This window comes from Heloderma suspectum, chromosome 1 (genome assembly GCF_057233095.1).
Source record: "Heloderma suspectum isolate Gila_16-S chromosome 1, 16-S_ref, whole genome shotgun sequence".
Lineage (NCBI taxonomy): Eukaryota > Metazoa > Chordata > Lepidosauria > Squamata > Helodermatidae > Heloderma > Heloderma suspectum.
In genome coordinates, this window is record NC_139458.1 from 242375154 (window position 1) to 242402548 (window position 27395).

General features: G+C 43.7%; 1 protein-coding gene across 1 annotated transcript in view; it reads left to right on the forward strand.

Moving 5' to 3' along the window:
• SUPT3H (SPT3 homolog, SAGA and STAGA complex component) overlaps nucleotides 1–26398 on the forward strand; it is a 479638-nt gene extending 453240 nt beyond the window's left edge. Inside the window, exon 12 of the mRNA XM_084822141.1 lies at nucleotides 25897–26398. Coding sequence (XP_084678267.1) covers nucleotides 25897–25926 — 30 coding nt within the window. The 3' untranslated portion in view covers nucleotides 25927–26398. The remainder of the gene's footprint in view (nucleotides 1–25896) is intronic.
• Nucleotides 26399–27395: the final 997 nt, after the last annotated feature.

The following is a 27395-nucleotide window of genomic DNA, read 5'->3' on the forward strand; positions in this document are numbered from 1 at the left end:
TTACTGGTTCGCATGTCGCCAATAACCCATAGTTAACAAACCGTGGTTTGTTGGAAATGCAGCAAGAGTTCTGGTTCCCACTTCCATTGCGGTAAACAACCCAGGGATGCTCTGTCCCTGAGTTGTTTACTTGACACCCAATTCCAGAACTCTGGGTTATTGGGCCATGCCTCTGGTTTACTGGCCATGGGTTATTAGTGTCTAGTGATCAATATGTCAAGTAGAGGCATTGATTCAGTTCAGAGATTAACTATAGGGCCAACATGCTGTTATTTAGATTATTCAATATTAATCTAATTATCCTTTAAGAGAAGTTTGATATTTACATTTTAAAAAAATCCAATTTAAATGTTAAAAATCATCATTTTTTATCCACCCTGACCCTGGCTCCTATCTTTCCTATTTCGCTGTCTTCACTCTATTATACTGAATCTATGGGTTAGCTTTTCTTTTCTCACCGGCAATCAATTTTTCTCACTGGCAATTGCCTCTTTTCTTCAAGTCCTGCTCACTCCCTTTGCTTCCTGCCTGTTAGGTGGTGTTGAATGGCAGCAGTGGGATGGGGTGTGAGAGAATCCTTGAAATACTACAGCTAGGCTAGATTCCAGTGCAGGTAATGATATTTCATCAACACAAAGACTTGTAGTCTGCTGACAGATTCTAAAAAACATTACAGGCCAAATCATGATTAGTTATTGCCACCCAGCACTAAAATTCAAGAAGCATTCAGAGTCAGACAAATATACTTGAATATACTATTCTATGATTCTATGATAACCACAGGAAACCAAAGGAGGAAGGAACATTAACAGCATCATCCTGTACGTGTCTACTCAGAAGTAAGTCCCATTGAGTTCAATAGGGCTTATTCCTAGGTAAGTGGGGATAGGATTGCAGCCTTAATTTTATAATCACATAGATAAGGCAGTACCGGAGTAAAAGCCCAATCCAGAATAGTTGAATTCCAGAATATTTCCCTCCATTGCCTTCACATGGCTAAATAGGTATAAATCTGAACACCTCTAACTCTCTGTGAATTAAGTGCTCACAGGAACAAAGCAGATAATTTAAATGTATCTCCCAGATTCCCCTCTAGAACTTCAACATCGACAACTTGTTTTGTACGCTATTCTTTACAATTGGCTGTTTATAATAAATGTCATGTAGAGCCTGTTAGACAACTAAAAGAGAACGTTGGCTAATAAGGTAAGAAGTGGTTATTAGATTCATGTAAATCTTGATTATGCCATTATAAATTTATTGATGATTTAAATGAAAAGTGAAAAGGATCAGCGGTCCCACATATATTGCTTTTTCAAAAGACAAAGGCAGAAAATTACATGCATTATTTAGAAAAAGCGATTCAACAGAGAGCTGAATTGCTTTTTGGACTTCGAGCCTGCAACTTGTCTGCACAAACATTACATCTAACGTTTAACTTGCATATTCTTGTGCCAGAAGAAAATGTCCATCTTCAGTGAGGTCTTCTGGGCTCTAATTTGAGAATTCCAAAAAGCCTGAACATATATCTGTTTTAGAATGAGGTAACTGGCCTGCCAATAAGTGATTTGCAATATGTTTCCCATGTTTTACATTTTCATCATTTCTTGTTGCAATCCAGTACTTATAATTTGAAATCCAGCTTCTTTGGCTAAGCTGGGAATAAAGGTATAGAAGACAGTGCCTCAAGCAAGGCTAAGGAAACACTATGTATTTATATGACAGAATCTGAGGTGCTACAAACACATTCCCCTTGAGACTTTTCATGCAATTTGCTAGACAATGTAATAACTATGGCCTTGTTCGGGCAACTTTCCTGCTGCCTGACCATGGGAGTTTGGATCTCAGGTACTATATATTTGAAGGTACCCGAGAATCTGTGTACATCATAGTAACACACTGAAAATTTAGGGAGAGGCTCCATCAATCCCTGGTGGAGCACGTGCTTTGTTTGCAGGAGATCGCAGGCTCAATCCCTGACATCACCACTGAAGAGAAGGATCTAAGTTGGGAAAGACCCCTGTTTGAGAACCTGGTGAAATGTTTTGCATCGGAGTAGATAAAACTAGAGGAACCAGTTGTTACAGTGTATGCTATGATTCACATGGATGTGTGCACATTACATACATGTAAACCAAGCATATATATGACAAGTCTTTTGGTGTTGAAGTCTAAGCATGTGGGAAAACCTGATACCCCCAAAGCTGAGGGAGTCAGAAACCCCAGGCAGAGCAATTGTGTCTTTTATTAAAAATTCAAATGAACTAAAATTACATATCTGGGGAATTAGAGTCATACGTAGTTCAGGGGAATTAGAATCACACATCAAAAGACATTAACACCAAGAAGGTTAAAGGAGAAAAATATCGAACATTGTGTGACTGTGTGTGTGCGCACGCACATGTGTGTGCATGTGTGTAGTGGAGACTGGTGGTTCTGAGTGAATTCACTCCAGGTTTCAGTCAGAACCAATCAGAACTCTAAAGGAACTATCCAAGAGGTGACTTTGGATAGCGCCTTTAGAGTTCTTTAGAGTTTTGTCTGGTTCTGACTGAAACCCAGAGTGGATTCACTGCCCCACTGACACTGGAGCAACCAGGCAGCCGCCACTGTGTGTGAGATCAAAACGGGGTGATGGAAGTGTGGCACTTCAAAAAGAAATGAAGTTGGACTAGGAGCTGGGAGATCCGGGTTCTAGTCCCCACTCGGGCATGGAAGCTCACTGGGTGACTTTGGGCCAGCCACAGACTCTCAGCTCAACTCACCTCACAGGGCTGTTGTTGTGAGGATGAAATGGAGAGAAGGAGGATAATGTAAGCTGCCTTGGGTTCCTTGCAAGAGGAAAAAAGGCGGGATATAAATGCAATAAATAAATAAATAAATAAATAAATAAGCATGAATGAAAACTTGCCCTTAAAGGGGGAGGCAAATGTCAGCCCAAAATCTGTGATATTTTAGAAAAATATGTGTGTAGCTAAATATGGAGAAGGGGATAGAAATTAGGGAATGGAAAGAAGTTTCTGCCTGAGATGATTTGAATGTGGAAGAAACAGATTTTGAGGGGAATTATGAGAAAGTTTGTAGGGGGCAGGCATAGAGCAAATGCAGGGATTTAAGAAGAAAGTAGATGGAGATGGGGTAGAATATTAGAAAAGAGAGAGAGGATTCATTGGCTTATGGACCAATTAGAAGGAAAATGGGGATTAACTGCAAAGATTTACCTCTCTTTATCTGTTGAATTTGTGAGTGCTGGAAGCTCTGTTGAGCTTCTTCTGGAACTAGAAGGGGAATTAGAAGAAAAGAATGGGAAGATTGCACTTCTGAGCAGCAAGTGTGAGGGTCCTTTCTGGATTGAAAGAATCCCTCCAAGATCCAGAGACTTGGGCTGGTCTTTTTATTCCCCCCCCCCCATAGTAATTAAAATAAAACAACCCTAAATTATTACTTCAAGATGGCCCATCAGATGTGGGAGATGGGTTTCAAAGTGCCTGTCAGGAGAGAAAAAAGAAAATGTTTTTTCTTTCTCTTTCCTGATGTGAGAGGAGGGGGAAGGAGATGGGTCTTCTACGTTAGTATCTCTGGTCATCACAGATCGAGATGAAAGATGAACAGGAGGATCTTAAGGAATGTTTTAAACAAAGGGTCTCACTGAGATAACAAAAGCTGTCACTTATGCTTTGGCATGTCAGATTAGCAACACATGGACCCATGGTCTGGCTGGAGTCCACCAGGAAAACAGCCTTCAGTGTGGTGGCCCCCTTCCTGTGGAACTCCCTGCCTTTGGAGGTCAGGCAGACACTAACGTGTTGCTTTCGGTGCCTCATGAAGACATTGTTATTCTGAGACCCCTCCCTTGAGTGACCAGCCGCCGTTTATTAAGTTCAGAATCTTGTGGTATTGTGGTAGGTGAATTACATGTTGGGAATTGTAGCAGAGGCATGGAAAGAAGTGGGGAGGAAGAGGAAGTGAAAGGGAGGAGTCAGGAGGATTGGAGAGTGAGACGGTTTTGCTTGAGTTTCAGTTTTGAGAATGGCCTAGTGAAGGCTTAGAACAAAGAAGCATTTAAGTAGCTGTATCTGGTGTCTTGGGATTCTTGCAATACAACAACTTGGAGCCGAAGGTGGGATGGCTCTTTGACCTTTGACTCCACCGCCACCTTTCCTCCAAACCCCGGGTGAGCCAGTGGTTCCATTTACTTCTTGGACTAGAATGTTTGAGACCTGTGTGCTGGCTAGTCAGGATGAGGAACTTATGCAAGGAGGCGTACATTACTCATCCACTGCTTGGGAGCAGAAACTCAGAGGATCTCCTATAATTTAGAAGATCCACCTGTTGTGGATGATAAATATGAGACAGCTTTGGCTGCTTTAAGAAACTTTTTTGTGCCTCAAGTTAATATTGTGGTGGGAGGCTATACATTTTGCCAGTAGGGACAGAAGCAAGGAGAAACTACAGATCAATATATCGCTGCTTTGAGGGAAATGGTTGTTACTTGTAATTTTGGAGATGTGGCAGAGGAAATGATCTGGGATCAGTTGGTAGAGAAGACAGTGATGCCCTGCATCACGGAACACCTCTTGCTTAGGGATGTACGAAAGTCACTTAACTTTTTGCAGAATTAATTTGCGGTGGGGGGGAGGCGATCCGGTCCTCCCCCCTCGGAATCCTGCCTGGCCAGCTCCGCTCCGCGGTGGCTCCACGGAACAGCCGGCCAGGGCCGTCCGCATCCAGAGTTCCGGCCATGCACGGGCTGCTGCGGATGCAAATGGCGGCCGTCGTAGCGGACGCCATTTGCGTCCAGCCAGGCTGCCGTGATAGGTTATGTAAGTATTTACGTAGCCTCTCACGGCTGGGCAAAAAAACCAAACAAACCGTGTACGCAAATGGCGGCGGCTACGGCGGCCGCCATTTGCGTCCCTTATTTTTCGCCGTTTTATCTTACATAAATATTTATGTAGGCTATTATGGCAAAAAAAAGGGGAACGCAAATAGCGTAGTGGGCGCTATTTGCATTCCTTTTTTTTCGCCATAATAGCTTATGTAAATATTTACATAGACTAAAACAGTGGGGGGGGGGGAAATGATGCCATCCCTGCAATTCTGTGCTATCTGTTCTATCTGTACTCTTCATTTGTTGCTTGTCCTTCCTTCCACATCCTATATGTGTGCTTTTTTTGTTTTCAGATCATCTCTAAGCTATTTGTGAAGCCACATGGGTTTCTTCTGTTGTCTTTGACCCTTTTTTCTTGTTGCAATTGTTTGTAATTGTGCCTTGAGAATTGCCTTTTTAAAAACTCCCACCCATCTTGGACTCCTTTTCTCGTTAGAGTCGCTTGCCATGGGACCTTACTGATCATTGTTCTGAGTTTATTAAAATCAGCTTTCCTAAAATCCAGGGTATGTGTTTGGCTACACTCAGCTTTTGCTTCCTTTAGAACCATGAACTCAAGTATAACATGGTCGTTTTCCCCCAGAGTTCCTGTAACTGCTACTTTATCCACTAAGTCATCTCTGTTGGTTAGGATCAAGTCAAGGATAGCCGATCCTCTAGTTCCTTTCTCTACTTTCTGTAGGAGGAAGTTATCCACCACGCAAGTCAGGAATCTCTTGGAGTGGCCATGTGGTTGCAGAATTTGTCTCTCAACAAATATCGGGGAAATTGAAGTCCCCCATTACTACTACATCATGCTTCCTTGAAACATTGGCTATTTGCTTTTCAAAAGTTTCATCCACGTCTTCTCCTTGATTGGGTGGCCGGTAGTAGACTCTGACCACCATGTTCCTTTTATTTTTTGCTCCATTCATTTTAACCCAGATGCTCTCGATGGGGCTACCAAGCTCATCGTCCTGTATTTCTGTGCAGAGATATGTATTTTTAACATATAGTGCAACCCCACCTCCCTTTCTGTTTCTCCTGTTCTTTTTGAATAATTTATATCCTTCAATTACTGTATTCCAGTCATGAGTCATCCCATCAAGTCTCAGTTACACCAATCAAGTCATAATTTCCCTCCCGTATTAAGAGTTCAAGTTTGTTCTGTTTGTTTCCCATACTCTGGGCATAGTATATAGACATTGAAGACCATGTGCTTTATAGTCTGGCTTTCTTCCTACATGTTTTTGAAGACTATTATTGGGCGCTATTAGAGCTGTTGTTGTGTCCGTTGTGGTGCATGAGCCTTCGTCCATTGTTACCCCAACTTTACGTCTCCCTCCCCTGTAGGATTCAGTTTAAAGCCCTCCTGATGAAGTTCTTCATGCTGTGGCCAAACACATTCTTCCCAGACCTTTTGAGGTGCAACGCGTCCCTTGCCAACAGTCCATCTTCCAGGAAGTATAGCCCATGGTCCCAGAATCCAAATCCCTCATGTCGGCACCACCTTCGTAGCCAGTCATTCACCAGGAGTATTTTTCTTTCCCTTTCTATCCCTCTTCTAACCACTGGAAGGATGGATGAGAAAACTATCTGGGCCCCAAAGTTCTTTAGTTTCCTTCCCAAAGATTCAAAGCAGTACAGTATGGAAGTCCCAGGACATTGAGTTGATGTTAGATACAGGCTCTGCAGTCTCCATACTGCCCAAGTCTATTTATATACAATACGTCAGTAGCTTTCCACTTACAGCACCTAAATTGCCTCTCATATGTTACTCACGGAATCCAATTTCAGTTCTTGGTTGTCTATCAGCAAAAGTAGCATTGAGACAAATTGTGTGGCAGCTGAGTTCCACGTTGTACCAGAGGGAACTCCCACCCTGTTGCACTGCAGATGGAAGTACTCAATGGGTCTATCACCTCAATACCACCCAACAATACTACAGTTCATACTTCACTTGCAACTATAATAGCTCCCAACACAGAAGAATTAGGCTGTGCAAAAGGCTTCATTCACAAAGTTAAAATTAGACACAATGTGAGGTCAGCACAACAGAAACTATGCCGGTTACCATTTGCTGTGAGAGATGACGTGTCACAGGAACTTAAAAAAATTAGTGCAGAATGACACCATTGAGGCTATTGATTCTTCTGGGTGGGTTTCCCTAATTGTTGTGATTACAAAGAAGACATGAAATATCTGTCTTTGTGTGGACTTGAGGAAGCCAAACAAGGCAGTAGTAGTTAATAGCCACCCACTCCCTCACATAGAAGAAATCTTTACTGAACTGCGGGGAGCCACATTATTCTCCACCTTTGACCTACAAAGTGCATATCATCAAGTCTTATTACATAAGGACAGTAGAGACTTCACTGCATTCATCACCCATGATGGCTTGTTTCGCTTTAAACGTGTCCCATATGGTTTCACATCAGCCCCCAGTGCCTTTCAAAAGATGACGTTTCTGATTCTTAAGAATCAGCCAGGAGTTCAGTGCTATCTGGATGACATTATCGTATTTGGACAGACCCCAGCACAACATGAAAAACATCTGCAAACTGTCTTGCAATGCATAACAGATGCAGGACTAAAGTTGAACCTTTCCAAATGTGTGTTCAGACAGAAGGAATAACCTTTCCTTGGGCATATTATATCACAAAATGGATTGAAACCTGATCCCGACCATGTCATGGCAGTTACAGATGCTTCACCACCTAAAGATGTCCAAACACTGCGCTCCTTCTTAGGCATTACAATCTTTGTGCCAGATTATGCATCTGTAGTAGAACCCCTATGTCTGTTACTTCATGAATCTGTACCCTGGATGTGGACATCAGCTGCACAAACCAGCTTTGAGCCTTTGAGACAGTGAAATCATTGATTATACATAGCCCAGTATTGTCCTTATTTGACCCGGCACTACCTACCATTGTGACTACAGATGCCTCTGACTATGGTCTTGGGGCTGTACTTACACAAGTTCATGGAGACAAGAGTGAAAGGACAGTTGCTTTTGCATCCAGAACTTTACAAGGGTCAGAAAGCTCTTACTCTACAGTTGAAAAGGAGGCACTGGCATGTGCATGGGCTACAGAGAAATGGCGGGCCTTTTTGTGGTGTCACGCATTCACATTGCGTACTGATCACAATCCATGGACAACCTTGCTTACAACTAAAGGTTTGGGGAGGGCAGGAATGAGGATTACCAGATGATCTGCTAAACTGTTGGCTTTTACATACAAGATGGAGTACAGACTTGGCACTGAGAATGTTACTACAGACTGTTTATCCCGGCTACCTTTGCCATCCTCAGAAACTGAACAAGATGAGGACACAGAGATGATTGCTTCCATCACATCTGCTCTGACAGCTATTTCCAAGGAGCAGTTTAAAGCTGCTTGCTTGTCCTGTCCAGTACAATGCAAACTATGGGATTACCTCATGGTGAAATGGCCACACAATATGCATTATGTGGATCAGGCCCTGTTGCCCTTCTTTAATATTCATGAGGAATTGTCCTTATATGATGGATTAGTGATCCAGGGTACTCATTGTCTCATTGTTCCACCAGAATTACAAGCAAAACTGATACAATTGGCCCACGATACGCATCAAGGGATTGTACGAACCAAACATGACTGTGTGATTTATACTGGTGGCCTGGAATGGATATGCAAGTTGAAGTGCGACATGCCAGTTTCATGACAAGACAGCAACCACATGTGTGCCTCCACTACAGCCTGTCCCACTGCCTGTTTCAGCCTGGGAGAAGCTGGCCATTGACATTGTGGGGCCGTTTGATAAGGGGCATGCTGATTGTCGTTATGCCATTATCCTTATAGACTATTTTAGTAAATGGCCCAAAGTGGCTTTTACTCCAAATGCTACTTCTGCTACCATTATCAAGTTCCTCACTTCAGTTTTCAGTAGAGAAGGAGAACCCAAATAATTGATCTCAGATAATGGCACCCAATTTACTTGGGCAGAGTTTCCAACTTTTCTGTCAGAAAGGAATATCAAACACAGACGCTCATCAGTTTATTATCCACAGGTGAATGGAGAGAGAGAGCATTTTAACAGAAATTTGAAGGAAAGTCTACAAACAGCTGACTTGGAAGGCAAGGCATGGAAACCTTTCATTACAGAGTTTTTACAGGTTTATAGAGCCACAAGACATGCCACAGCACAGAAGTCACCATCTGAATTATTACACGGGAAGGAGATGCACACAAAGCTTAGTGTTGCTGGACTACACATGCTTAAGCCAGATACTTCTCTACAGTCAGATGTGAGGCAAACTGTACAAAAGAAACAACAGAAGTATAAGAGGTATACAGACCACCGTTATGGAGCCAAGGAACCAGGAATACAATGTGGTTCGTTTTTACGGGTGAAGAAACCAGAAATCATTTGGAAAGGCGAACCAAGATTCACGTTACCCCTCAAGGTATTCGATAGGGTAGGACAGTACACCTATAAACTGTCTGATGGCCAGATATGGAATGCCTGGTACCTGGCTCCTGTTCATTCTGACACTGCTACAAATGGCCAGATTTGGAATGCCAGCAACCTGGCTCCTACTCAGTATGATCCTGTTACTGAAACTTCTGGTCACCTAGTTGGCACTGATAACTCCAGTGTATTACCCCTTGCACAGAATAGCCAACCAGGACCTCTGCCTGTTCAACGTTCTCAACACACCAGACGACAGCCTGCATGGGCTAAAGACTATGTCCTGTAATTTTCTTACATCAGCTGCAATTAACAAGGTTGCTAATTCGAGGACAACTTGTCTCACGTTGTTTGTAGAGATGTGCTAGTCTTTTATGTATTGGTTGGTTGGGAAAAAGGTATTGTTTTTTTTAAATAAGTGGGATATGCGGTATTGTGGTAGGTGAATTGCATGTTGGGAGTTGTAGCAGAGGCATGGAAAGAAGTGAGGAGGAAGAGGAAGTGAAAGGGAGGAGTCAGGAGGATTGGAGAGTGAGACGGTTTTGCTTGAGTTTCAGTTTTGAGAAAGGCCTAGTGAAGGCCTAGAATAAAGATGCATTTAAGTAGCTGTATCTAGTGTCTTGGGATTCTTGCAATACAACAAATCTGTTTCTTTTAAAATGTTTTAATTGTTTCAATATGGTGTTCTATTCTTTTATCTTTGTTGTTCACTGCTCCAAAACCTTTTGATGTGGAGTGGTACAGAAATATTGTGAATAAATAAATAAAATTCTTCCTCTTTCTTATCAGGCAAAATTTGCCTTTACCTTCTAATTCAGTTCTGACCCAATTGGGGGGGGGGGTCAGGGTTTCAAAGCTTAACAAGGTGTTAAGGTTTAAAAGGTTAAACAAAGTAAAACTGGCTAATAATTTTTCCTTCCATCCAGCTTAAACAGGAAGGCTAAAAATCAGCGCAAAACATTTCTTGGTAGGTGCTTCTGTGATTGTCTGCTGGAGGCAAGATCTGCAATTTGCAAATGTTGAGAGAGAGGAATAAATAGTGGAAATGAGGACACAATGGGTTCATGTGAAAGGTTTTGGCAAAGAGTCACATATGCAGTTCTGCTCGGGTCATGCAGGGCCTGAGTTGTCCTAACAGCCCCTTTTCAGACGCAGGCAGACTCTTCCCAAAACAGCAGAACTTAGGGTTGCTTGGTAATGCAGTGGTCTGACTCAAGGTCCATCTAGCTCCATGGACACGATGCGGGGCAAAGGTTCAAAATTAAATCAGTATGGAGAGAGGGAAACCTGCATCTTGTGGGGTGGGGTATCAGATATCTATCTGTGCTTCCTCCCTTGCATCCATCTCCTGATTAACCCTACTGCTCCACCTATGACATAATATTTATTTAGTACCACTGATGCTTTAGGAGCTGAACAGACTGTAGAAGTAACACGGTCTGTTCTCAGGGGACTCTCAGTGGGCAGGTTCACATGTAACAAGAAACCACTGTGGGTGAATTTCCTCACAGGGTTTGTTGTTGCTGCAGCAGCCACCCTTTTGAATGTTCAAGCTGCTTTTGGGGGTGGGGGAGCCACACCTTGTCATTACATGTGACCCAGGCTGGGTTGTTGGAGTGGTTAACAAGCCGCCCACAACCCTAAAACGGGCTGTTGGTTCTGGGTGGCTTGTTAACCACCCAACAAGCCGTGCTCACCATGTTTGCACATAACGACAAGCTATGGTGCACCCCACCGCAGCTCGAATATTCAAAATGTCGGCCACTGCCACAACGAGAAGTCCCATGGGGAAATTCACCCACAGTGGCTTCTCATTACATGCGACCCAGGTCACAGTATCCTAAAGAGGCAAAACTGGGAGGGGGAAGGAATCAGGGACTGACTCTGAGCTGGTTCGCGCCATCACTGCAGCCCTTTGTCGCTTATTAGCCTCTGTGGGTTGTGGCACCCATGGGCACCAGGTTGCCAATTCAAGCCCCCACCCTGGCTTTTTATGTTGTCTGAACCCAGTGAGGGTGGCTTGTTGGGATGGTTAACAACCCATGCCACAACCCTACAACAGACCACAACAGGCCATAACAGGTGGGAGGGTAATTATGCAAATCAGCTGGCACTCAACTGGCACATGCAGGGTGGTTAACAAGCCTTCTTAATCACCCTGTGATCATGCGAACTGGGCCAATGTGGGTAGCGTGAGCCTCATTTCTACCAGGTTTGCGTACCCTCCCCATTTGCTTATAAATTGCAAGAATAGTTGCATAAACCTTCACATTTGCTAGCTGAACCCTGTCAATTAGTCATTGTGGCCCTGAGTAATCCAGTGCATCACTAACAGCATAGATATATGGGGCAATTATGAAAGTTTTTTTTAAAGTGGATATCATGTCCCCTTGTATGCAGACACAAGATGTAGTTCCAGTGTGGGAACACAGAATGCCTACATCCCTAGGCACAGCTCCATTGATCTAGATGTTCCCGACCCAATGGGCTGGTTCAAATTATAGAACAACCTTCACACAGCCCAACAACAGACCATGAGTTATGTGAGGGTTGTTTAATCCTTGCACAACGCCACAACCCCTGCTGCTTGGGTTCACATAACACAACAAGCCATGGCTGAGTGCTGAATAGTCAAACCCCGCGTGGCACACACCACAGTCCACCGTGGCTTATGCTATGGTGGGCTGCTTTGATCATGCAAACTGGGTCAAGGTGGAGACTAGACACAGGGCTGCAGAAAGTACAAGAAAGAACAGACAGGAGTAGATTCAAGTGTGCTGAAAAGCAATGCACCCACTATCATATCAAATACAACAGGTCTTCAGAAAGCATAGGGGCTGTCATGAAAGCGTAATTATTTACATCTTGCAGACAATTGGGGAGGTTTTTGCCTTTTTACACATGCCGCTAAAAGCACATTTGACCTCTCTCTTTTGCTTTTTATGCATGTATGTGTCCCCTGTTAAGCACCATCAGTTTTATAGTATTTGACAGGGCCCTGCTGCAAGAGGGCATACAATCAAAATTTAGCCATTAGATGAGATAACAGATGGGTAACAAACAACAGTGAGAAGGCACAAATTGGGATTTGGGATATTTAGTTCTTTTTTTTCCTCTTAAATTTCCCTGCATATACTTGCCAATTCACTTAATCTTCTTAAAAACTTAAAAAAAAAAAAATTCAGTGATACAAATTGCATACAACCAACACCCATAACAAAAAACAACAACAACCAGAAAAAAAAGGGAAACAAAGAAAAGAAAAGAAGAACAAAACCACAAAAAACCTAACATACACACAGGATGCTTCTTACTATCTCTTACAACATTAAATCATGGGTTCATAGAATAGTAGGGTTGGAAGGGGCCTACAAGGCCATCGAGTCCAACCCCCTGCTCAATGCAGGAATCCAAGTCAGAGCATCCCTGACAAATGGCTGTCCAGCCTCGTCTTGAAGGCCTCCAGTGCGGGAGAGCCCACCACCTCCCTAGGCAATTGGTTCCATTGTCGTACTGCTCTAACAGTTGGGAAGTTTTTCCTGATGTTCAGCCGGAATCTGGCTTCCTGTCACTTGAGCCCATTATTCTGTATCCTGCATTCTGGGATGATCGTGAAGAGATCCTGGCCTTCCTCTCTGTGACAACCTTTCAAGTACTTGAAGAGCGCTATCATATCTCCCCTCAGTCTTCTCTTCTCAAGGCTAAACATGCCCAGTTCTTTCAGTCTCTCTTCATAGGGCTTTGTTTCCAGTCCCCTGATCATCTTTGTTCCCCTCCTCTGAACCCTCTCCAGCTTGTCTGCATCCTTCTTAAAATGTGGTGCCCAGAACTGGACACAGTACTCCAGATGAGGCCTAACCAGTGCTGAGTAGAGGGGAACTAGTACTTCCCAGGATTTGGAAGCTATGCTTCTATTAATGCAGCCAAAAATAGCATTTGCTTTTTTGCAGCCACATCACATTGTTCCCTGATATTCAGCTTATGATCTACAACAATTCCAAGATCCTTCTCACTTGTAGTGTTGTTGAGCCACGTACCCCCATCTTGTAACTGTGTATTTGGTTTCTTTTTCCTAGGTGCAGAACTTGGCATTTATTCCTATTAAATGTCATTCTGTTGTTTTCTTCCCAGCGCTCCAGTCTATCAAGATCACTTTGAATTTTGTTTCTGTCTTCCAAGGTATTAGCTATCCCACCCAATTTTGTGTCATCTGCAAATCTGATCAGCATTCCTTGCACCTCCTCCTCCAAGTCATTAATAAAAATGTTGAAGAGCACTGGGCTCAGGACTCAGCTCTGCGGTACCCCACTCGTTACCTCTACCCAGTTTGAGAAGATCCCACTGATAAGCATTCTTTGAGTCCAATTCTATAGCTAACTGTGGATCCATCTGATCGTTGTTTCATCTAGCCCACTTTGAGCTAGTTTGCTCATCAGGATATCATGGGGCTCTTTGTCAAAAGCTTTGCTGAGGTCAAGGTATATTATGTCCACAGCATTCCCACAGTCCACAAGGGAGGTTACTGTCAGGGTGGACACTGAGCCCATAGAATCCCAGAGTAGTTCTGATTCTGAGGAAGAGCAGTCGCTCCTGGGAGAGGAGCATGCTCCGCTTTCCCAGGGCCCACAGCTGGCGGAGATTCCTCCCACCAGCATTCCTAGACTCGAAAGCAGTCCAGGGAGTGACCGAGCAGAGATAGCAGACTTAGTGGATGCGCGGCGCAGATGCAGAGAGCGGCGCCAAATGGAGAGCGCGGAAAGGAGGCGTAGCGCCCGGTTGGCGCTCAAAGAACGGTTGCGCCCAGAGAATCCAAGGGAAAAGGGGAGGGACTCTCCCTAGTCCTTATATTCAGGGGTCTGCTAGTAACTGCCTTTCAAACGGGGACCAACTGTTCTAACTTAGGGCATAGGGATGCTGCTGCTCAGATCTAGTTGCTACCTGTAGAGCTGTTAAGTTGTAAAAGAAGAATAAAGCTTTGAAAAGAATCCCTTTGTCTGTGTCTGGACTTGGCTACTGGATTAGACTGAGAGAGCCCTCCAAGGAGCCCTTGACAGTTACTTGAGCAAAAAATGAGATCAGATTTGTCTGGCAGGATTTGTTCTTAAGAAATCTATGTTGGCTTCGAGTAATCACTGCATTGTTTTCAAGGTGCTTACAGATGGATTGCTTTATCATCTGCTCCAGAATTTTCCCAGGGATTGATGTCAGACTGACTGGTCTGTAGTTCCCAGGTTCCTCTTTTTTTTAACCCTTTTGAAGATAGGGACAACATTAGCCCCCCTCCAGTCATCTGGCACTTCACCCGTCCTCCATGATTTCTCAAAGAGAATAGACGGTGGGTCTGAGAGTTCTTCTGCCAGTTCCCTCATTAATCTAGGATGCAGTTCATCTGGCCCTGGAGACTTGAATTCATTCAAAGTAAGTAGGTGTTCCTTTACCATATGCCTATCGATCTCAAGCTGCAATCCTGCCTCTTCAGCCTGTACTTAGCCTTTGCCAGGGGGATCATAGACCCTCTTTTGGGAGAAGACTGAGCCAAGTAGGTATTGAACACTTCTGCCTTTTCTTTGTCATCTGTTATCATTTTGCCATCCTTATTTAATAGCTGAACCATCATTTCTTTCCTCTGTCTTTTACTGTGCATGTAGCTGAAGAAGGCCTTTTGTTGCATTTAGCATCACTCGCTAAGCTCAGCTCGTTCTCAGCTTTAGCCTTCCCGATGCCATCCCTGCAATTCTGTGCTACCTGACTGTACTCTTCCTTTGTTGCTTGGCCTTCTCTCTGCTTCCTGTATGTGTACTTTTTTTTGTTTTCAGGTCATCTCTAAGCTTTTTGTGAAGCCACATGGGCTTCTTCTGTTGTCTTCGACCCTTTTTTCTTGTTGCAATTGTTTGTAATTCTGCTTTTAGATTTTCCTTTTTTAAAAACTCCCACCCATCTTGGACTCCTTTTCTCATTAGAGTCGCTTGCCATGGGACCTTGCTGATCATTGTTCTGAGTTTATTAAAATCAGCTTTCCTAAGATCCAGGGTACGCGTTTAGCTACACTCAGCTTTTGCTTCCTTTAGAACCAAGGACTCAAGTATAACATGGTCGCTTTCCCCCAGATTCCTGTAACTGCTACTTTATCCACTAAGTCATCTCTGTTGGTTAGGATCAAGTCAAGGATAGCAAATCCTCTAGTTCCTTCCTCTACTTTCTGTAGGAGGAAGTTATCCACCACACAAATCAGGAATTTCCTGGAGGGGCCATGTTTTGCAGAATTTGTCTCCCAACAAATATTGGGGAAATTAGGATCACTGCCTTGTTGTAGCAAAGGGGCTTGCGTAACTCAGTGAAGCCATAAGCTATGCCATGCAGGGCCACACAAGACGGACAGGTCATGGCGGAGAGTTCTGACAAAATGTGGTCCACTGGAGAAGGAAATGGCAACCCACTCCAGTATTCTTGCCAAGAAAACCCCATGGAACGTATCACAAGACTAAAAGATATGACGCTGGAAGATGAGCCCCTCAGGTCGGAAGGTGTCCAATATACTACTGGGGAAGAGCAGAGGGTATTTCCAAGTAGCACCAGAAAGAGTGAAGCGGCTGGGCCAAAGCCAAAAGGACACTCAGCTGTGGATGTGTCTGGTGGTGAAAAGAAAGTCCGATGCTGTAAAGAACAATATTGTTTAGGAACCTGGAATGTAAGATCAATGAATCAAGGTAAGCTGGAGGTGATCAAACATGAGATGGCAAGATTGAACATCGACATCTTGGGAATCAGCGAACTAAAATGGACAGGCATGGGCGAATTTAATTCAGGTGACCATCATATCTACTACTGTGGGCAAGAATCCCTTAGAAGAAATGGAGTAGCACTCATAGTCAACAAAAGGGTGGGAAAAGCAGTACTGGGGTACAATCTCAAAAACGATAGAATGATTTCAGTACGAATCCAAGGCAAACCATTCAACATCACAGTAATTCAAGTCTATGCCCCAACCACTGATGCCGAAGAAGCTGAGGTTGATCGGTTCTATGAAGACCTACAACACCTTCTAGAGCTAACACCAAAAAAAGATGTCCTGTTCATCACAGGGGATTGGAATGCTAAAGTAGGAAGTCAAGAAATAACTGGGATAACAGGCAAGCATGGCCTTGGTGTACCAAATGAAGCAGGACAAAGGCTAATAGAGTTTGGCCAAGAGAACACGCTGATCATAGCAAACACTCTTTTCCAACAGCACAAGAGGCGACTCTACGCATGGACATCACCAGATGGTCAATATCGAAATCAGATTGATTATGTCCTTTGCAGCCAAAGATGGAGAAGCTCCATACAGTCAGTAAAAACAAGACCTGGAGCTGACGGGGGCTCAGATCATGAGCTGCTTCTTGCAAAATTTCGGCTTAAATTGAAGAACATAGGGAAAACCACTAAACCATTCAGGTATGACCTAAATCATATCCCTTATGAATACACAGTGGAGGTGAGGAATAGATTTCAGGGATTAGACCTGATAGACAGAGTGCCTGAGGAACTATGGACGGAGGTCCGTAACATTGTTCAGGAGGCAGCAACTCAATCCATCCCAAAGAAAAAGAAATGCAAGAAAGCCAAGTGGCTGTCTGATGAGGCTTTACAAGTAGCTCATGAAAGAAGGGAAGCGAAAAGCAAGGGAGAAAGGGGAAGATATATCCAACTGAATGCAGAGTCCCAGAGAATAGCAAGGAGAGACAAGAAGGCCTTCTTAAATGAATAATGCAAAGAAATCGAGGAAAACAATAGAATGGGAAAGACTAGAGATCTCTTCAAGAAAATCGGAGAGCTCAAGGGAACATTTTGTGCAAAGATGGGCATGATAAAGGACAAAGAAGGCAGGGACCTAACAGAAGCAGATGAGATTAAGAAGAGGTGGCAAGAATACACAGAAGAACTATACCGGAAAGATCTTAATGTCCCTGATAGCCATGATAGTGCGGTCACTGAACTTGAGCCAGACATCCTAGAGAGGGAAGTCAAGTGGGCCTTAGGAAGCATTACTAACAACAAAGCTGGTGGAGATGACAGTATTCCAGCTGAGCTATTTAAAATCCTAAAAGATGATGCTGTTAAAGTGCGGCACTCAAAATGCCAACACATTTGGAACACTCAACAATGGCCACAAGACTGGAAAAGGTCAGTTTACATTCCAATTCCAAAGAAGGGCAACGCCAAAGTGTGTTCAAACTACCACACAATTGCGCTCATTTCACATGCCAGCAAGGTGATGCTCAAAATCCTACAAGCTAGGCTTCAGTAGTATGCGAACCGAGAACTACCGGAAGTACAAGCTGGGTTTCGAAGAGGCAGAGGAACTAGAGATCAAATCGCCAACATTCGCTGGATCATGGAGAAAGCAAGAGAATTCCAGAAAAACGTCTATTTCTGCTTCATTGACTACACTAAAGCCTTTGATTGTGTGGATCACAACAAAATGTGGCAAATTCTTAAAGAGATGGGAGTACCAGACCACCTTATCTGTCTCCTGAGAAACCTGTACAAGGGTCAAGAAGCAACAGTAAGAACCAGACATGGAACGACCAATTGGTTCAAATTGAGAAAGGAGTGCGACAAGGCTGCATATTGTCGCCCTGCTTATTTAACTTATATGCAGAGTACATCATGAGAAACGCCAGGTTGGATGAATCACAGGTCAGAATTAAGATTGCCGGGAGAATTATCAACAACCTCAGATATGCAGATGATACCATCCCAATGGCAGAAAGTGAAGAGGATCTAAAGAGCCTCTTGTTGAGGGTGAAAGTGGAAAGTGCAAAAGCTGGTTTGAAATTCAACATTAATAAAACAAAGATCATGGCATCTGGCCCCATCACTTCCTGGCATATAGAAGGGGAAGAAATGGAAGCAGTGACAGATTTTATTTTCTTGGGCTCCAAGATCACCGCAGACGGTGACTGTAGCCATGAAATTAAAAGACGCTTGCTCCTTGGGAGGAAAGCTATGGCCAACCTAGACAGCATAGTAAGAAGCAGAGACATCACCTTGCCGACAAAGGTGCGTCTAATCAAAGCTATGGTTTTCCCAGTAGTAATGTATGGCTTTGAGAGCTGGACTATAAGGAAGGCTGAGCGCTGAAGAATTGATGCTTTCGAACTGTGGTGCTGGAGAAGACTCTTACGAGTCCCCTGGACTGCAAGGAGGTCAAATCAGTCAATCCTAAAGGAAATCAACCCTGAGTGCTCATTGGAAGGACAGATACTGAAGCTGAAGCTCCAATATTTTGGCCACCTAATGCGAAGAGAAAACTCCCTGGAAAAGACCCTGATGCTGGGAAAGACTGAAGGCAAAAGGAGAGGGGACGGCAGAGGATGAGATGGCTAGATAGCATCACTGATGCAATGAATATGGACTTGAGCATGCTCCGGGAGACAGCGCAGGACAGGAAGGCCTGGCGTGCTATGGTCCATGGGGTCACGAAGAGTCAGACATGACTGAACAACAATTACTACTACGTCATGCTTCCTTGAAACATTGGCTTTTGAACTTTTCAAAAGTTTCATCCTCATCTTCTCCTTGATTGGGTGGCCGGTAGTAGGCTCTGACCACAAGGTTCCTTTTATTCTTTGCTCCATTTATTTTAACCCAGATGCTCTCGATGGGGCTCCCAAGCTCATCCTCCTGTATTTCTGTGCAGAGATATGTATTTTTCACATACAGTGCAACCCCACCTTCCTTTCTGTTCCTCCTGTTCTTTTTGAACAAGTTATATTCTTCAATTGCTGTATTCCAGTCATGAGAGTCCTCCCACCAGTCTCAGTTACACCTATCAAGTCATAATTTCCCTCCTGTTTTAAGAGTTCAAGTTCGTTCTGTTTGTTTACCAGACTCTGGGCATTAGTATATAGACATTGAAGACCATGTGCTTCACGGTCTGGCTTTCTTCCTGCATGTTTGTGTAGACTATTCAGGGTTACATCAAGAATCATTGCCATTTAGGCTATATAATAAAAATATCAAACCTTAAAATATTAATTTTGTATTTACTACTTCCTTGAGGACAAATCTGTCAATACGTCTTTCCAATACTTCAATTGATGCTCTCGTGTGGCGCAGAGTGGTAGGCGGCAGTATTTATTTATTTATTTATTTATTTCTATACCGCCCAATAGCCGAAGCTCTCTGGGCGGTTCACAAAAACTAAAACCAAACAACAACAGTATTGCAACCGAAACTCTCCCCACGACCTGAGTTTGATCCCAGCGGAAGCCGGGTCTCAGGTAGCCATCTCAGGTTGATTCAGCCCTCCATCCCTCCGAGGTCAGTAAAATGAGTACCCAGCTTGCTGGGGGAAAGGTAGTCACGACTGGGGAGGGCAATGGCAAACCACCCCGCTATAGTCTGCCATGCAAACGCCAGCGCAAGTGGCGTCCCTCTAGGGGTCAGTAATGACCCGGTGCTTGCACAGGAGGAACCTTTCCTTTCCCTTCTGTATTTATAAATAAAAGGGAACCAAGTTTCTCCAAAATTGTCCATATGTCTTTCTCCTTTTAGGTATTTTAATTGACTTGTCAGGTTTTTTTAATAAAGCTGTTGTCCAGACTCTATTGAGCAATTTCAGATCTAGCCACACCAAGAAGGAATCCAATCAAATCTTTATGTCGTAATTGATCACTTTGTCCAGAAAATATAGTCAATAATAATAGTTCACCCTGGAAACATATTGTCTGATTCGTCATTCGTGACAGGAAAGAGATCACTTGTTCCCAAAAGGATTTCACTATTGGGCACTCTAGCCACATATGTAGAAGTGATTCACTTAATCTTGACACCTCAGTTTATCTTTTATAAAATGGGGATGACACCTCTTTCATTTTTTGCCCATTAAGGCAGTGTGGTGTAGTAGTTAGAGTGTGGGATTAGAGCTGGGGAGACCCTGGTTCAGATCCTCACTTGGCTATGAAGATCAATGGGTGACCTTAGGCCAACCACCAATTTATCTGAGGCCTGATCTGCCTCACAGGACTATTGTGAGGATAAAATGGGAGAAGGACCATATATACCACCTTGAGTACCTTGGAGGAAAGGCAGGGCATAAGTGTATCAAATACTATCATGTCTGTATATTTCATTGTACTTGCTCTGAACGCAGCTTAGCCACACAATATTGTCCTGATCTCAGTTGATGTCTCTCCAGGCTTTTGCCATGACAGCACATGCATCGCAGCCTGGGTAGCAAGTCAAACCACCTGGGAAGTAACAGACTGTAAAAAAAGAGCTCTGCCCTTTGGACAACTCTCACTTGGTGAGAACTTTAAATTGCTATGGGGCTAAGAAAGCAACTCCTGCAGCATCAATCAAAAATTGTATTTCTGATTTATTCTGTTTAGATAAGGGGTTAAAGAGACTGGTCCAGAGTGTCTTTGTGCTCTGATGTGGGTGGAAGTTTATTCAGCCACTGAAATAGACCTGTTACACTCTCCTGCTCCCTTCCCCAGCATGCCTTTTCTGCGTGTTCCTAGAACATATGGGCCTCATTCAGTTGGAGACTAAACCCTTTTGCTAAAACTCTGGTTAAAAATTATGGCCTTGTATAATGAAATCTTTGTTGATGAGAACTTGAAATAGCATCTCAGGCTGTGACTTATAGGCAGAATGATGATGGAAATCAGTTAATCATTCCACTTCCCAAAATCTGAGTGAGAGAGAGAGCAAACTTGAATCAAACGAAAAACATCTATTCAATGAATGAGTCAAATATAGTAAGGCTGTGCTTTTTTTTTTTTTTTTTAAGAAAACAGCGAAATGATAGAGCAATAGGTCTTGTTACACAGTGGGCTTGCTATTTACTTTCTCCTGAAAGGCTTTCATTGCAGTTGCTGCAAATTATAATAAGTTTAGGGAGTTCAGACTGTAGTTTTCTGTATTTTAAAAACAGCTTGTTGGTAAAATTTTGTTTGTGAAAACATTTAAGATGGGGGGCAGAAAAAATAAAATTTTGCCTTAAAAATGAATTGAATTATACACATGGAAACAATGGATGTGTTCAGATATAGCACTAAACTGTAATGTGCTCTCCCTGTCCCGCTCCCACCAGCACAGCCATGAAGAGCTTGGAAGTATCTGTTTCCATTCTCAAGTAACTACAGTTTGTTGTTTCATTGAAACTATGACAAACTGTGGTTAATTTAAACTATGGCTTGTCTGAACAAGCCATGATCAAAGTAGAATTTATTATCCCGGCTTGTTCAGATAAACCATAGTTTAAAGTAACAGTAGTTCCTGGTTTCAACAAAATGAAAAACCATGGTTAGCTGGAAATGGAAGTGGATGCTTCTAATCTCCTCACAGCCACACCAGGTTTGGCATTATGTTTGAACCAAGTCAGACTGAAGAATAGCTACAACTGCAGCCTCCTCCCAGGCTATTTACACCTGCCTGGGAGAATTCCAAACCTTTGTTTGTGTCCCTTTCCCATCTGTTTGTGGCGACATTGAGAGATGGGAGAATACTTGCATCACTGTCTCTATTAGTCCTTACCTCTTTGGATTTAGAGGCATGTCATGGATAGCATCACTGATGCAATGAATATGGACTTGAGCACGCTCCGGGAGACAGCACAGGACAGGAAGGCCTGGCGTGCTGTGGTCCATGGGGTCACGAAGAGTCGGACGTGACTGAACGACTGAACAACAACAACATGGACTTCGCACCAGTGTTCAGTTTTTTCAGCCTGATGTGGACGCAAGGCACTTGGCACAATTCACCTGCATCTTGTACATTGTTGGAAGAGTGAAAACCTTGTTGTCACCAAACTTGGTGGGCAGGAGCAGAAGTGAGAAGAGACAAAAAGAATGCCAAAAGAGAGAGAAACAGACAGACATAGTCAAAGGAAAAAGGGCAAGCATTTGTCGTTCCCATATATTTTAACTGAGTACTGGTGCTAAGTGACAGTGAAAGATGGGAAGTTTCTGGTTCCTGGTTCCAATTTAATCTTAGCTTTAAAAATGCTAGTCTGACCTTCCATAACCTGGTCTGCTCCAGATGTTTTTGACTACAATTCCCAGGATCCCTGACCACTGGACATAGTGGCTGGGGCTGATGAAAGTTGAAGTCCAAAACATCTAGAAGGCATCAGGTTGGGGAAGGCTGTGCTACTTGTTCTGACTAGAAGGCCTGACTTGATTTATATTGTAAGGATTATTGAGACAATAGATGCAAAACGCTTTAAATTCTTGAAAAGTAGTATATTATCGTCTCCTCTTTCCTTTGTCACTGCTCTGTAGACTCTGAAGTTACCGCCTGCAGTTCACTCCTGTCATCAGCTCTTGGTTCTCCCCATTAACTATTCAGCCCTCTCATCTCCAGCCCTGGCTCACTCACTCCATTCATTATCTTTGTTCTTACTCTCCTGCAGCTGATGCCTCTGGAAAAGAACAAAGGCATTTGATGATTTCATCCATTATAAATTCATGCTTTCCTCCTTCTTGTTTGGCATCTACCTGGCCAAACAACATTCCTACCCTTCTTTGATCCACACCAACTCTATGGATCATCAGAGTGTTTTCTCGACTTTTCATGCCATGCTAAGACCTGCCCCACTGCCTTCCTGCTCCCTGCTCCTCACTCTCTCTGCTCCTCTTTTAACACTAAAACCAAAACCATCTGCTGTGATATCTGTTCCTTTCTCTTCCATCCCTTTCACCCCTCTGATCCCCTCCTGATTCCTAATTGCCATTATCCATCACATAATTAGCCTCTCCCTCTCCTCTGGTTCCTTCTTTACTGTGTTCAAACATTCCCCTACCCCTCCTGTTGTTAAAAAGGATAATCCTTAACTCATCTTTCCTCTCCAACTACCACCAAATCTCCCTTCTACCCTTTACCTCCAGCTGCCTGGAATGTGCTGCTTAATCTGGTTGTCTTGATTTTCACTCCTGTAGCTACGCTCTTGACCCTGCCCCCTCCAATCTGGCTTCTGCCCCTGTACTGCATGGAAACTGTCCTCATAAAAATCACTGACAACCTCTGTACTGCAAAATCTAAAGGTCTCGAGCCCAAGTTTTTCATGATTGTTCCTCTACCTTTGATACAGTTCATCACTCTCCTTTATGCCATAAGTTTGTGCAGTTCTGTCCCCTGGTGGTTCTCCCTACCTGTCTAATCAGACTTTCTTAGCCATCTGCTCCCCCTCTCATGCACACTGTTTCTGGGTGATCTCATCAAATGCCATGGCTTTCAGAAGCACCTATATGCTGAGGACACCATCCTCTACCCCAGAACATTTCCCCTTCCTCCAGCCCTGCACCTCCAACTGCCTCTTTGATATTTCTGCGAGAATGCTTCATCATCATCTGAAATTCATTATGTCCAAGAATGAACGTTTCATCTCTATGCCTAAACTCCCCTCTCCATGTACACTCTCCTTATTCATTGACAGTAGCCCTGTGCAGACGTTTGCCTGCAACACAAGAAGCACTAAACCAGGAAGGTGAACACATACACATACACATGCAAGTCCTGCACCCGGCTGTTTTAGCCTGAAGGTCTGAAAGGGAGTTGTAAGCACATTCAACTGAAGGCGTGCATGCCCCCCCCCCACACACACACACATTTGGGATTCCTGCTTTATCAGGGTTGCTGATCATGGGTAGAGTTGTAAGCGCATTCCCATCGGTAGTACATGCCCTGGTCTCCTCTCATTTAGACTACTGTAATGCACTCTACGTGGGGTTACCCTTGAAGACGGTTCGGAAGATGCAGCTGGTACAGAACGCGGCGGCTCGCCTGATTAAAGGCAGCTGCTGGCGAGATCACATCACTCCAGTGCTGAAGGAGTTGCACTGGTTAACAGTTGTTTTCCGGGCCAAATTCAAGCTGTTGGTTTTGACCTTTAAAACCCTATATGGTTCCGGCCCAGCCTATCTTAAGGAGCACTTCCAGCAGCACCAGACAGGCCACTTAACAAGATCAGCCTCGGATGGCCTTCTCTCTGTCCCATCAGCCAGGACAGCTAGACTGGTGGGGATGAGGGAGAGAGCCTTTTCTGTGGTGGCCCCCACTCTGTGGAACTCCCTCCCTAGGGAACTCCACCATGCCCCCTCTTTAATGAGCTTCCATCGTGCATTAAAAACGTGGTTGTTCAGGCAGGCATTTGGGGTGGGTTAGGGTATTTTAGAAAATGTTTTTAATTGTAGAATTTTATTGTTTTAAACTGTTTTATTGTACATTGTACATCGCCCAGCGTGGCCAGCCAGATGGGCGATTAATAAATTTAATAAATAAATAAATAAATAAATAAATAAATAAATAACTCCCCTTCAGATTTTTGTGCTAATGCACAAAGATATCTAAAGCAGCCAGGCATGTGGGGACCTTGAGGCAAGGCTTGCCCACATCCTCTCCCTAGTTTATCCCTACTCATGTTGCAGGCGAACACCAGTATGGGGCCAGTGTCATCATCCAGGTGCCTATCCTTGGCTTTATCTTTATCTGTTTTTTTCTTTGCTTATCTTCAGTCTGTCTCTAAGTCATGTTGCTTCTCTCTTTATGACACTGGAAAAATATGGCCCTTCCTCTCTGTCCCTTTGGCAAAACCTCTGGTCCATGCCCTGAGCACCTCTCACTTAAACTATTGCAACCTTCTCTTCTCTGCTCCTCCACTGTCTCACCTTGTTCCCTTCACCTATAACACTCTGTTTCCAAAACCATTGATACCTCCTGTGAGGTCCCTTCTCAAATCCTTACAATGTCTACGGGCTTCTCCACATGGAGTTTTTATCCTGCTATTGAGATTGGTTACTCACAGAAGTTTGTGGGTCCTTTAGATGATGCCGTCAAGCTCCAGGGCATCTCCCGTACTACTTGCCCTTTATTCCATTTTTTAAAAGATCGGAGATAATGAGCTATCAAATTACAGTGCTTGAGTTCCGCTTGAGATCCCTCATGAAAAGAGGAAAATGCAAAATAAGAGGAGGTAGACCACAGTGCCATCTAGCGGCTGTATAATGAAACATATCGAAGACTCAGATAAGGGGGAAAAGGAGGGGGGAAGGGGGGAAGGAAGCGCATATAAAGGGAGTCTGAAAGCCCTGTTTTAAATGCGGGATTTTAGGCTGGTGTAGAAATGCTCTATATCTTCCTCTTCCAGATCTAGCACAAGCTCCTTGTCACTTCAAAGCCCTCTATGGCTTTGCCCCTCCTTACTTCTTTGCTGTTATATCCTGCTACATCCCTGCCTGTGGCCTTTGCTCCTCCAGCTCCACCACACTCTATTGTCCAAAGGTCTCCTCCTCCCCCAAATGATGTCACCGTTGCTGCCCCTTATGCTTGGACCTGACTCCCAGAACACAGCTCTTACTGCTTTCTAATACCTCCTCAAAACCCACATTTTCCATGAAGCCTTTGGCACAACCTCTTGCTCAAACATTGCATTTCAAATGTTTAATCACCGAGCCTCTCAGTTTAATATATCTTTCAGTCACATCAAAAGTTTAACTTTACTGAGGTTTAGCTGTGACCAAGTGGAAGCACAAGCTGAGGAAATTTTAGCCCTGGCTGAGCAGGTCTCAACAATGCTGTTGCAGGATCTGTGGAAAACCTCCGGAAACTTCTAGAATAGAACAGCATTCTGGAAATGTGGAGCGCTTGCTGGAAGGTCACCAGAGGTCAAGAATGATCCAGAACATGTGGCAAAGCACAGATTGCATTCTATCAACAAGAATTCAGTGGAACTAATGAAAGATCAGTAGAAGGACCAAAAAAAGAAGAAGCAGAAACGAAGTTCAGGGAATGAGATCTCAATGGGGGTGAGGGAAGAGACCAAAGACAAGAACAAGGCAAGTGGGTGTGATGGCGGAAAAAGAGTGTGCCCAGGCATCTTTGCGGGCCAGATTGGTGAGCATGGATAGGCTGGAGGTTCCCCAGTCCTGCTGCACATTCCTGCTGCACATGAAGTATGCACATTGGTTACACTGTATAAATAATGATGACTGAAATTATGTGATATCTGAATTGACAAACCACAGATACGGCCATGCTCTGCCTCCAGAGATGACTGCAATTAAGAGATGGGAATGCTGGGCAAGGTGACAAATGAAAGTGGGCAAACAGCTCTGAACTATGATTTGCATGTGTGTTTGGAAGCTCAAACTATAGTTAGTGTGAACCATAATTTGGCTTGATGTCGGAACTGAAATTAAGTTTCCTCAAGCCTGTTCAGAATTTGGGGCTTGCTGTAAGTAACTCAATATGCCAGCCTGTAGTATGCAGTATGGTGGCTTGGAAATCTCACTCTTTCATTGGATGTGATGCATGTTTGTGGATGGAACTTAGTCGAAGCTCATTATGTGTGTACTATGCATTATTGCCTTAGTTAACTTTACTTCCTGGCAGTGGAAGTAGCCTAAATTAAAAGAGGGAGATGAACTATTATTGGGGTTTCTTACCTTGAATAGGGACAACTGACACAACATTTAATGGGAGCTGACAGCTAACTACCCTGCCACAGCAGTAAAGTGTTGAACAATGCATATGAAAATAAACAGCCCAAATGAAAGCTATTTCTGCAGAGGCCTTTGGTATGCTTTCTCAACCCTAGGCAGGTTATTTGAGATGGTAATTGCTGCCAAAGAATCTTTTATTTTCTTTTTTAATATACCTTATGAGATTTACCTCAAGGCAAAATGGAGTGCTTTTACGGATATGCTTAACTTCAAAACAAGCAAAATCAATACCAGAAAGAGCAAAGCTGTCTTGTGCAGCTTAGCTGATACTCATTTGTGTGTCTCCAAAACCTCAGTCTTGGTCGACTGGCAGGGCCGGGAAGAGCACAGAGGCTGGGTTTGTCATAGGGCATTTTGGAGACAGGCACCCAAATCCAAAGGGCTTGCAACTGTCTGGGCCCCAGCATCCCCTGGAGCTGATGTCTGTATTTATTCAATTTATGAGGCACCTACGGGACCAACAGGGCCCTTGAGGTGATTTACAACATATAATTCCATATACATATTTAGGCTACAAGGCTATACACACTTTTTTAGGAGCATACCCTACTGAGATCAGTAAGATTTACTTCCAAGTGAGC